This window comes from Neopelma chrysocephalum, unplaced genomic scaffold (assembly GCF_003984885.1).
Source record: "Neopelma chrysocephalum unplaced genomic scaffold, ASM398488v2 Primary Assembly neopelma1_76, whole genome shotgun sequence".
In the NCBI taxonomy this organism is placed as follows: Eukaryota; Metazoa; Chordata; class Aves; order Passeriformes; family Pipridae; genus Neopelma; species Neopelma chrysocephalum.
In genome coordinates this window covers 10542383-10554763 of record NW_020897737.1, presented here as the reverse complement: position 1 = coordinate 10554763, position 12381 = coordinate 10542383, and the positions used below count along the sequence as shown (strand labels likewise).

The 12381-nt window shown below is 48.4% G+C and overlaps 1 protein-coding gene across 1 annotated transcript; it reads right to left on the bottom strand.

Annotated features, from left to right (window-relative positions):
- Positions 1-10176: 10176 nt before the first annotated feature.
- MID1IP1 (MID1 interacting protein 1) lies at positions 10177-11940 on the bottom strand. The gene is made up of 2 exons (XM_027689141.1): positions 11829-11940; positions 10177-11434 (listed from the first exon to the last, which is right to left on the bottom strand). The coding sequence occupies exon 2, from the start codon at positions 11277-11279 to the stop codon at positions 10785-10787; it is 495 nt and encodes a 164-aa protein (XP_027544942.1). The 5' UTR covers positions 11280-11434; positions 11829-11940; the 3' UTR covers positions 10177-10784.
- Between the last annotated feature and the right edge of the window lie 441 nt (positions 11941-12381).

The window sequence follows — 12381 nt, the reverse complement described above, 5'->3', positions numbered from 1 at the left end:
AGTGTATCTCAGTAGCCCAAAAATCAGAATGTTAAAGAGAAGTAAAGCAGACTATGTTTTTACCACTTGTCAAATAAAACACAACATATTTCTGAGTAACTAAGGCAGTATGTTTCCTGGCAAAGTGTGCAGTGTGTAATACTGTCATCTGTATATTGGGGGAACTCGGATCTGGCAATTCAGCAAAAGAGTGGCTCCCTAGAAATTAGTCATTTCATCTGATTAGTAACAAAAGGACTGTTTTTTTTCTCTCCTTAAGGAATGTCTCCCCTTTTTGGGTCAATTTCCTGGGCAATCTCCATGCATCAATGTGAAGAGCTTGTGCCCAACAGTTCTGGCGACTGTCTGTGTTAGAGAGCACAATTTAGGAGGCATCCTCACTAAAAACTTTACCTGAAAAATCCCTCAAATGGCACAGGGATTAGCTTTTCCCTAGTGCCCCAAAACTGCCTTTTGCTGCAGTGTGCCAAAGTGATACATCATGCACCATATTCTTGGTGCACCTTGGGGTGCTTTTCTTTCCCTCTGTAGGAACATCTTGATTTCCTAGAGGAAACTGAAGGATGTTTATGTGTCCTCACACATCCCTGAAACTCACAAATAATGGAAAAGGTCTTTAAAATGCATTTGTGTTTCCTTTGCAGAGAAAATTGAGAGGACTGAGGTCAAAGGTGACTCACCATCTCTCCCACATTAGTTAATGTGATAAGCCATCTATACTCAGCTTTGCTTCACATCCTTTGGTATTCTCGTTCCTAAACACTTACGTTGGCTACCTTGAGGGTTGAGCAAAGGTAGTCCGCTCTCCTTCCTTAAAGACAGTTTAGAAAAGGGAAGACATTGCTGTACAACAGGAAGAATGACTTAGCAGTAAATGCTCGGACAGCATGAGTCACGCTGCTTTTATAGGAAGGGGCTTTTACCACACACTGGAGAAGGACCACGTTCCCTTTCTCTAATTCAAGATACTGTCTCGTAAACCATGCACTGCCCCAGTACGTGACATTCAGGATAACTGAGTTGAAGGAAGACAGTGTATAGCTTAGCCAACAGAGACTGAACGATCAAGCACCAAAGGTAGTCACATTGTGTTCCCCACAATATGCTCTGACAGTCCACAGACAGCTGGTTGGTCATATGGTGCCAGTCTCTCTTCCCTGCTTCTAGCTGCTACATGATATTAAAAGGAGCAGGAAGGAAGGGAAATCCCTTCTTAGAATCATGTATACAAACAATAGCTGCATCAATGCAGATGGAAGGGGATCTTGTCCAAAACACACAGTCAAAAGCAGCAAGTGCTTCAGAGTCTGGCAGTCAGTCTCTACTGAGCCTAGGCTTTCACGGAGAAAGCCATTGCACCTGGAGATGTTCCCTGACCACTGAGTCAGGGGAGAAGGAGGAAGGAGTTGGTGTGGTAGCCCCTGAAGCCCAGCCCTTGATGCAGAGGGCTCCCACTGCCATCGGTATCAACAACATCCTTACCCTGTGTGACTGTGTGATTCAGCCCACGGGTCAGTGCCTTTAGACACGTTTCTGATGGGAACTCTTTCACAGAATTTTCTGAGTAAGTCATTACACACATGCAGACCAAAGGGGCACTGTGGACATCAAGGCATCTTTCCCATCCTACGTGGTGACTCCAAGTCAGATTAGGGTACAGTGAACAACATTCTCCCCTACTTCCACATTCTGTGTGAAGGAAAGCCAGGCAGGAAGGCTGGCAAGGGTCACGTAGCCTTCCAGAGCAGCTCCCTGGCCTGTGCAACAGCTATGGGACTGCAAAGCACATCAGGGCTCAGAACATCCATGTAGGCACTGGTCCAGGTCTCAGATCTGGTAAAGCATGCAAAGGCAGAACAAAAACATTTAATTCCAAAATATAAAGCTTTTTGCATTGTTCTCTTCATCCGCAAACCACGACAGTGCAAAGGAACACAGGTATTTGTGCTTTCACATTGGAACCCTCTAAAATGTTGTTTATAGCCTGACAAAAGTACCTTATTCTTGCAAGCACTGACCTGAGCTCTTTCAGAAGGAGCTCACATACTAGGCAAGGCTGACTTTGGGAGGAACTCCTTCAGGCTGGAGGAACACTGTGGATTAGCACCATTGTGCCCTACAGGGGATTCCTTTCTGCTTCTCCTTCTCATGAAGGCAGTATCTTCTGGCAAACTCAACAGGCATTCTCTCCTCCTCTTTCCTGATGGTACAGGCTCCTGCCTGCAACCTCCTGAGTTTTCCAGACGGCTGCTCTAAGAGCAGGGAGGGAAAAGAGGACAAGAGTTGGAGCAGGGCACGGCAAGACTCCAGTGCCACAGGGAGGGCATGAGAGGGAGGCTGGCTGGGAAAGCCATCAGCACATAGTGCTACCTACCCAGTGCAGAGAATTAGGCAAAATTTGTTTGGAGAAGCCGCCTTCCTTGTCTCTTCATCCGTGATGGTTGCAGCAACAGCAACAGAAAGCTTTGCCTTATACACCAATGTAGAGGCAAGAGAAGTCTGGGTGTTCCTGTAGCACAGTCTGTTTCTACCTCCTGCAGAAGGTGAGCTGAGCCAGAGGAGAGAACTGTTCCAAAATCTGCACTCCCCTAAACCACAGCACCCAAGAGAAAAGGTTTTAGCCTGGTAGTGGTTTCACAGCATGTCTGCTGAGAAGGGCTCCCCACAAAATACTCTGCCTTTTTATCCAGTGGCAGCTTTGAGGACTAGCAGAGACCTTATTTTCAATCCTCCAAGTAGTTTCAAGTTCACCTTTAAGAGTTGTTCCAGTCCCTTCAGGAGCAACCTGCTCTCCTGGCTCTCAGTCTTCTGGTCGCATGCCTTATTTTCATGGTATTCTTTAATTAGAGAACAGGAGAGACCTTGTGCTCAGAGCACTCTCAGGGAGGGCAAGTCCCAGGCTCCCATCCCTCCATCAAGGCCTGGAAATTGGCATGTGTCAGTGCCTGTAGACAAGACAAACCAGGGTTCCTGTTGCCCTTTTCTCTTTCCCTCACACGCAATCCAAACATATTAAAGCCTTTCATATCAAGCAAAATTGCTACCACGGTGCACTCAGCATCACTGTCCCATGGAATCCTGTAGGTGTTCTCCGGGAAGCTGGGACGCAGCACTTCACAGTGGTTTCCCCTCGCTGGGAAGCCTCCCGGCAGCCAGGGCAGGGCGGCAGCATCCCTGTGGGCTGTGCTCTGAAGGAGTTGAGTGTCTTGCTCTTAAAGGCTGTGTGGAAGCATCTCTCCTTGGTGATGGCCACAGCGAGGGGACAGAGACATCCAAGAGGCAGAGGGATGAGGTGTAACCAGCCCGGTCTCCTCAGCGCTTGCACCAAGTGGTTCATGCTGCCCCACTGATTCCTGCTCCCAGCTTCACAGGAGGGTGGAACGAGGAGCCGGCACTGCCTCCTCAGGGACTTCAGGCTCTGGCACAAGCAGCCTGGCAGCGAGGTGGCACACCAGTGCTGTGCCCGAGTCCTGCCTGGGATCTCAGCCCCAAGCAGCTGCCAGTTTCAGTGATACTGAAACTCATCAGCATACAAACCTCTTTTGAAGATGGGACTCAGATGACACTTTCACAACACACTTAATCCAATCTATTTGGAATTGGCTGCCAAGAGGGGAGGTCCCACTCTGCCTCCTGGCAGCATGTTCCCAACCCTTCCTCCACACCAGCCCGCAGCTAATGCAGCTACACCTTCTGCTGAATGAGGGATTTAGTACAGCTAAAAGCTTTTTTCCTCTGCTGATTTTCATCTGGATCAGCTCCCTGAGTCTGGTAACTCCATCGCCCTGTGAGTGTTGGTGCCAGCACGACAGAACTGGAGAGTTCATGTGGCTGGGGTAGGCGCTGGGGGACAGGACAGGACCTGCCCTCTTGGTGCTCCACAGGCTTGAACCAGTCAAGAAATAGTCACTGCTGGGTCTTAAAATAAATAGCTCTTTGAAAATATTGTAAAATATTCTTAGTTTGGTTTTTAAAACTAAGGCTTACCTGACTGTATTCACCTAGATGAGGAATTATTTTAATCTTTCCTAAATACCACACATCTTTTTCATTAAAACCAGACTTCTTTAAGTGAGACTATTTTTTTTTTTTTGCATTGCACTGAACTTGGATACAAAAGCCAACATCAGAAATGCAAAGGCTGTGATCTGCCAGCTCCCTTGCTTTTCCTTGTTGCTGTTCGGGTTTGCTATAGGGTGCATTTTCCTCTCAGTGTGAGTGTGATGCTACAGTTAATACAAATGGGCGTCAAAAATGAGCACTGCACACATTAGCAACAGAAACCAGCTTTCTACATTGTTGGCTCTGCCTTCAAAACATCTATTTAGGCACTCCAATATTTCTCAAAGTATGGATTGGTGATCAGCTATCACTACTAAAACATTTTTTTAAAAAAGTGCCTCCACATGAAAAACAACAGGTTAATAAAAGGAGCCAGGTTTAATTACACAATTCAAACAAGAAAATATAATGAAATCACCTAACACACTGTTACTACTAATTACAGTTCAAAACTGAGACCTTTACAGGTGACGAAATGAGCTTGGTTTACTAGGAATTTCAGGGAGGAGAAGTCTCAGAGAGGTGGAAAAAGGAATTGGGAAGGACATATACTGGTTATGGGGTGAGAAAACTCCCCACTGTCATTCTCCCTTCCCAACACAGTACAACCTGGAGTAAATCCCTGAAGGAAAGGTTCACCTTCCATCCCTCTCCCTGCTCTAACACATATGCCAATGGTCAAAAAGAAATCCCAAAGCAAGGGAGCTGCTGTGCTGTACTCTGAATCATGGCTTTAGGCACTCTGCCTGTCTTCTCAGTTCAAATACAGATGAAAAGGGAGATGCACTTAAAAAGGCTCAACTATTCTTAAGTGGTGTGTCTGTGCCTATGGGACATCAACCCTGTTGTTTGTAACCCAAAGCTGCTCAGGTAAAACAGACCAGAACAATAAGAAAGAATTATATTAGAATAAGATGGATGTAGATATAAATCTACATCCAGATATAAATCTACATGTAGATAGGAATCAGATGGATGTAGATAAAAAGATACAACTGATGCTATGACAAACCTTACAAACATCATGAGGCAAGCTCATTTACTGTTTTGTTATTTAATACAGAGGCATCTGCTTTCTCTGTAAGTTCTTCAAGATTCCGTGTCATCCCTTCCTGAACAAAATTCAAAAGCACAAAAACTAAAAGGTGTTTTCCTCATTCCACCACTCCAGATCAAATGAGTATGTTTGAACGGGGAGGAATATTACTTTTTATAAAGAGTGTCAATTCTGGCAGTTGGCTACCAACAAAAAGATATACAATTACTGCCCTCCTATTCACAAATTTCCTTTTGGAATGGAGTTTATAACTTCATTCCTTAAAACTAATTTTGACCCAAACTTGTCATGCAAGTGTGTGGTCTGAAAGAAAAAATTATTTTGCAACACTAGAACTAATGCATTCAGGTATTTCTGCTTGCTTAGAGGTGACAACGACAAATAACAGAAAAATGCATGCAAAGCTGGAGCCACTTTTGCAATGCTCACCCGGATTGCACTCCCCTCAGATTTTACAGCAGGTTGTAACCGATTGTGCTCTTCTTTTTTCCCCTGTGAGAGTCATCACTTAAGATCTTCGGAAGCAACTGACGTCATCTACATGAAATTGTGCAAGGCATTTGACGTTGTCCTTGTCTCTAAACTGGAGAGACATGGGTTCAATGGGTGGACAACTCTGTGGATAAGGAATTGGCTCGATGGTTGCACTCAAAAGGTTGTGGTCAACAGCTCAATGTCCAAGTGGAGAGCAGTGATGAGTGACATCCCTCAGGGGTGGGTATTAGGAGCAGCACTGTTCAACACCTTTGTCAGTGACATGGACAGTGGGATTGAGGCTCCCTCAGCAAGTTTGCTGATGACACCAAGCTGTGTGGTGTGATCAGCATGTTGGAGGGAAGGGATGACATCCAGAGGGACCGGAAGAGGTTGGAGAGGTGAACCTGTGCAAACCTCATGAAGTTCAACAAGGCCAAGGGCAAGGTCCTGCAGCTGGGTTGGGGCAATTCCAAGCACAAATACAGGCTGGGTGGAGAACAGAGAATTGAGAATTGAGAGCAGCTCTGAGGAGGACTTGGGGTTGCTGCAGGATGAGAAGCTCAACATGACCTGTTGCACTCACAGCCCAGAAAGCCAAACATATCCTGGGGCTGCAAGAGATACAGGTCAAGGGAGGTGATTCTCCCCCTCTACTCTGTTCTTGTGAGACTCCATCTGGAGTGCTGTGTCCAGCTCTGAGGCCCCCAACACAGGAAGGATGTGGACCTGTTGGAGTGAGTCTAGAGGAGGGCACAAAGATGAAAGAGGGCTGGAGCACCTCTCCTGTGAAGAAAGGCTGTGAGAGGGATGGGGTTAATCAGCCTGAGAAGGCTCCACAGAGACCTTAAAGTGCCTTCCGGTACCTAAAGCAAGCTACAAGAAAGCTGGAGAGGGACTTTTGACAAGAGCATGTAATGATAGGACAAGGGGAAATGGCTTTAAATTGAAAGAGAATAGGTTTAGATATTAGGAAGAAATTCTGTACTGTGAGCATGGCGAGGTAGTGAAACAGGCTGCTTAGAGAAGTTGTGGATGGCCCATCCCTGGAAGTGTTCAGGGCCAGGTTGGAAGGGGCTTGGAGCACCCTGACCTAGTGGAAGGTGCCTCTGCCCACGGCAAGGGGTTGGAAGTACATGATCTTTAAGGTCTCTTCCTACCCAAACCATTCTGTTTCTACGATCTTTGAGTTTTCCGGAATATAGTAGCTAGCACGCTATTACCTATAGATAAATAACAAAAGGACAAAATGTTTAAAGATACAAATTATAAAAAGCAATACTTCCAGTCAAACCCCTCCCTTACTCTGGGCTTCAGGGAAATAAGTCAGTAGGGGAAAACTGCTGCAGACTTTTCCACAAAGAGATTAGCTGTGTACTAAATCCATAGGCACAAAAAGGAAACATTTTCCCCTTCTGTTTTTTTCTTTTTGCTTTTCTGGTAGAACAGGGTGCAGAGCTTAAGTCCACGATAATAAAATCCTAATACAACTTTCTCTCTGACCACTAACATTAGAGCATTTTTCAGTGAAGTCAGTCTTCTGATGACTCATGTTGTCTTGGCGCAAGAGCCTGTGCAGAGGGGGAGGGACACAAAGCACAAAACACAGCTATCTTGATCTATTTAAAACCCTCTGCAAGAAAAAGGTTTCAGAGGGAAAGTAGGAAGATCACAACCTAGCCTGACTCAGCCTCATCTGCTTCCACCAAGTACTGACCAGCCTGGGATTCTTGTTCTTGCCATGGAACTCATACCCAACATCAATGCCCTTATTTTTATACATTTATATATATATACATATATATATATACATGTATTGAGACAAAAGCTTTGCTTCCCCCCCCATTTGCTCTCCTTTTGCATACAAAAATACAAGAGTTGACTCATGAACTATAACAACATGTACTGTGCAGTTTTATATATTAACTGATGCATCCCATGAGCCATGTCCTTGAGCCTCCTTGGCTTTAAGATACCTTCTGGCTTTAGGAAACCTTTAAGATACCTTCTGCTGTAATCAATTTGTTAATGCAAACTGTTCTGAATCTCATTATTTATTGCTCTTCTAATGTCTGCCTTACTCTATCTAGAGTCTGTTTCACTTAAATGAGCTAAAAACGACAACTCCTCACAGCACATGTAAATATGCCTGGTTTGAGCACAGCTGTGGTAGTTTGGCAAGTTGTCTTTTTGTCTGTGTGTGGCTTGGAAATAAAGTCACTTATCAAAGTATCTGAGATCGTTAGGATACTTTTTATATTAGACTGCTGTCATTTGCCATTATCACTTAAAAGTATCAGAATCACTTTATCAGAGCAGACTAAAGGATTGCTGAACTCTGTATGTAATTGAGAGCCCTTAAAATGGTCCAGTCCTTCAAAAGGAAATGTAACTCCTAATAATAAATCTAATTGTTTTATATAGCACTGTTCATGGAAATTTTTTCCAATTCAGCATCTAACATACAAAATCTGCATTAAGAATCTGCAATCTCATCTTTGTTTACTGCAATGTCAGGAGCCAGCATTTATGTAATTGCCTGACCATCCCACCTTTTAGGTCAAATTGTTTTCCACAACAGTCAGCAGCAAAGTCCCATCCCTTATCCTTTGCATGAGAAATACATCCCTGGTTTTATCTGTTGTTGCCTTCCCCCTGCATTACGAGATCACTTTCCTGATCCCAAGAGCCTCGATCCTCTCCCACGACCTTGAAAAGGGGGAATTCTAAAGCAGCTCCCAGGTGGGAGGTGGCAGAGTCTCCAGCTGGTGTGAGTCTCAGCAGGTTTTGCTGCAGCTGAGTTGGGATTACCGGGGCTGCTGCCAGCCCAGCGGCTGGGCCCCCACATGGGAGCCACGTGCAGTTCAGCAACTGCAGCTTAGTCATAGAGGGGAGGCAAACCCTTGAGTCACAGTATCCTCCTACTTCTGTTACCAGAGCTTTACTTGTAAGGAAATGCCACCTTTGCTGCCCAGCAGTGCTAGTTTTCAGCTGCTCTTCCACCTAAACTTTCTCTTGTATTCTCCTTTGTTGAATGCAAAGGGGATGGATGCAACACTCATGGCAATACTGCACTAATGTAATATTATTCTTTCTGACGTTACTCATAGTCTACATCAGCATCACATTGTCTCTTGTGCAACATTTAAACAGTATTGTCTAAATCCATAACAGGAGAAGTCACTGGGAGATCAAAAGGAGCGAGGGTGAAACTGCATTAGCTGCTTTTGTCTGGGGTTTCACTGGTGCTCCTGAGCAGAGGTTGTAATGTGGTTTTCAGCCGACTGGGCGCAAGGGAGAAGGGAGCTACGCAGCAGAACAGGTTCTCCCTCTCACCCTTGTCTTCAGGAGAACAAAACTTTACCATCCAGCACAGGGCACCGCATCTTTTGCATTGCATTTGTTCAGCCACGGGAAGACTGGCAAGCTGACGTGTTAGGAAACCAGGGTAATCCCTCTCCTTGTTGCTGACTTTTTTCCTGGCATCTCCCCAAGAAGGGAGGAGAACAGAGTTAAAAACATTACAAAAAGAACAAGCATCGCCAAACTAAAAATCACCCAGCCTTATAAAGTTCTTCTTTACCCTAGAAGGGAAAACCTTCTAAAATATGTATTGTTAAACATAATGTAGGCTGATTATTTTAACTTATACAAACATCGGCCAACTAGTACCATGTCTGGAGAGCTCATGCTTTACTACAATGTCCTAACAGTTGGGCTGAAAAATAAAGTGCTATGAAACATCTGAATTTAGGCAAAAATATGAATTTGGGCTGAGAGAAAATTTTTTCTATTTTTAAAACAAAAAACAAACCCACCACCACCAAACAAGCGCTAAATTTGAGAATAATAATACAAAGTGACATCTCAGTACAAGGAGATGTCTACAAACTTGGTACTTCAGTCCCTGAGAACTTAGGTTATGGAAGGACATACATATTTATTAAATAGTTACCCTCTGTTTTATGTATACATCGTATCGCAATCAGTAAGTACACTTTAATATTAGAACAATATAGACACCCAATTCTGAGGTATTTACTTCAGGAAATGAAAAAAAAAAACACGTAGAGAAAATCAATACAATCTGGATAACATAAACCTGATTAATTCCTGGTATCCAAGGAGGATTACAGAGGAGAGAAATGCAAGAGGTGGGGGAGGCAAGTATCCCAGACCTATTTAGAGAGAGACAAAAAGAACTCCCCACAGTACATTAAGACACTTCCTGAAAAAAAGCAAGAGTCATTCCCAGGCTTTGCTCCAACTTCCATGAATTGCTGCCTGCAGAGTAACCATGACTCGATCCTTCTCAGATTCTGTTAAAGAGGCACTGACCTTCAAGCCAGCATTCAAACAGAGCAACTGCACTGTCTGCTGGGAACAGCTTACCAAAACTCAGGCCATGTATGGTGCAGTTAATACAGTCATTTGTACATTTTAGGTATGCTGAGTTATCACTGCCTAATTGTTCCCTTTGTGGGGGGGAAAAAAAGCAAGCCACAAACCCCCCTCTCTTGACTATGCAGATTTCTGTGTCCAGTAAGGCAGCTCAGAAATAACTTAGAACAACAGAAGAACTTCAGATGTTAAAAATATCATTTAATTAAAGAAACATAAATCATACCAAAAGTTTAAGTCACTCTTAGTTAATACATTTGCATTTATTTTAGAATATACTCTACATCTGAGTAAAAAAGGTTTAAATAAACTCCAGTACATGTACAACCGTGGGACCCGCCATCTGTCCCGCAACAGAGGGATGCTCCTTAGCCCACTGGGTTCCCTCCGGGGTAAGAGAAGCAATTTAGTGCCAGTTTCGTTATGTTCATCGGCTTGTGTTGAGCCTCCTTATCAGCCAGCCACACCACCACCTCGTACACGTAGGGGTTCAGCCTCCCCGCCCGGGCGGGCACAGCAACTGCTCCCCCCGGACCGTACAGTGAAAAAACCACGGAGGGGGTCAAAATAATTAATAAACTAGTATTGATTAATTTACATCTCTCTCTCGCTTGTGCGTTGGTAGAAAACCTGCTGCAGTCCTGGGAGAGCGCAGGGGAGCCTCGGCCCGGGGCGCTGCCCCTCGCCACCGCCGCGGCAGCAGCGGCAGCGCCGGGCGGGGACGCGCCGCTCCCGCTCCGCTCCCGCCGGGCTGGGCCGGGCGCCCCTTTCCCGCTCCCCACCCCGACGCTCACTGCCCCCAGCTGCTGACGCCGATCTCCTGCTTGTATCTGTTGGTGAGGACGTTGGCCTTGCGGGTGAGCTTGGACAGGACCGAGTGGAGTCCGCTGAGGTGGTAGTGGAACTGCTGCTCCAGGTCCTCCTCCCCCTCGCCCTCCTCGGCGGGCCCGCCGCCCAGCTTGTCCTTCTTGCGGGCCGCCTCCTCGCCCGCCGCCGGCTGCACCACGCCCCACTCGATGTCGTTGCGGATGGACTTGAGCAGCATGTAGTGGCTGTACATGTCCCTGCGGGAGAAGTAGGCGCCGGGGTCGCCGGGCGACAGGGCAGCATCACCGGGCGGGCACACGGCGCCCGCCGCGTCCAGCTCCTCCAGCAGCAGCGGCACGTCCCGCAGCAGGCTGGGCACCATCACCGTCTGGTCCATGTTGTTGACGGCGCCGATGAACCGGTTCATGGCGTTGAAGAGGGAGTACTTCTGGCTGTACGAGTCGCAGATCTGCATCATGTCGGCGGCCAGGCGGGCGAGCTCAGCGAGGAGGCTTGGACCGGACCGCAGGGCTCCTCCGGCGGCGACCTCTTCTTCCTCCTCCTGCTCCGCGTTAGCGGCACCGGCCGCCCTCCGCCGCGGGCTGGGCTCGGCGGCTGCTGGCGAGCAGAGTCCTGCTGGGAGGAGGCGGCGGGCGCCGCGATTAGGGGCTGCTTGCTCTCCCTCCCTCCCTCTCTCTCCCTCCTCCCTCTCCCAGCCCGCCTTCCCGTCCCGTCCCCTCCCGCCAGCGCCCTCTCATCCTCCCCCGCCGCCTTCTTTATTCCCGGTCCCATCTCCTTTCCTCAGCATTTCCCTTCCCATTCCTTCTCTTCGCCCTCCACCTCCCCTGCTGCAGCAGCCACTCCCCTCCGTACTAAACGAGGCAAAAGCCGAAAAAAGCCCCCGCAACTCCTCCCGGGAGCCAGCCCGAGATGGATGGCAGCCCCGCACCGCAAAATTAAAATTCAAGCGGTCCCCAGCCGGCGATCCCCGGCCAAGGGACGGACCCGGCGCGGGGGAGGCACCCACCGTGCTCCGGAGCCTTTCGTCGCCGCCCGTGGCCGCGCTCCCATCCCCGGCACCGTATTTATAGCGCGTATCTCACACCAAGGTGTTTCCCAGTGCCACCCCCCGCGCCGCCACCACAGATAAAGGCGGCGGGCGGCGGCCGCGCAGCGCCGGCCCCGCCCCTCGCCCCGCACCGGGGGAGGGCGCCGGGAGCACATCCCGCACCGCCGCCGAGGGGGGACGGGACACGGCGGGCTCGACGCTGGGAACTGCGGGGCTGAGTCCCCGGGGGAGCCGCGCTGCATCCCGCCTGCCCGCTCCCCGCTCCGGTTAGGCGACGGTGGCAACCCCCGCCCCCCAACCCTGGGAGACGATACTGGCGGTCGCAGAACCCTCCCGCGCACCGGCACCACCCCGAGCGGGGGTCGGCGGCGAGGGGCGCGGTGCCCGAGGGGCTCCGTGACCGAGCAGCGCCGCACCACCTCTACATTCCCGACCCCTCCTCACCGCCCGCCGCCCCTCGCGGCGGCCGGAGGGGGCGGGGCCGCGCTGCGGGCGGGGCCGCGCGGTTGAT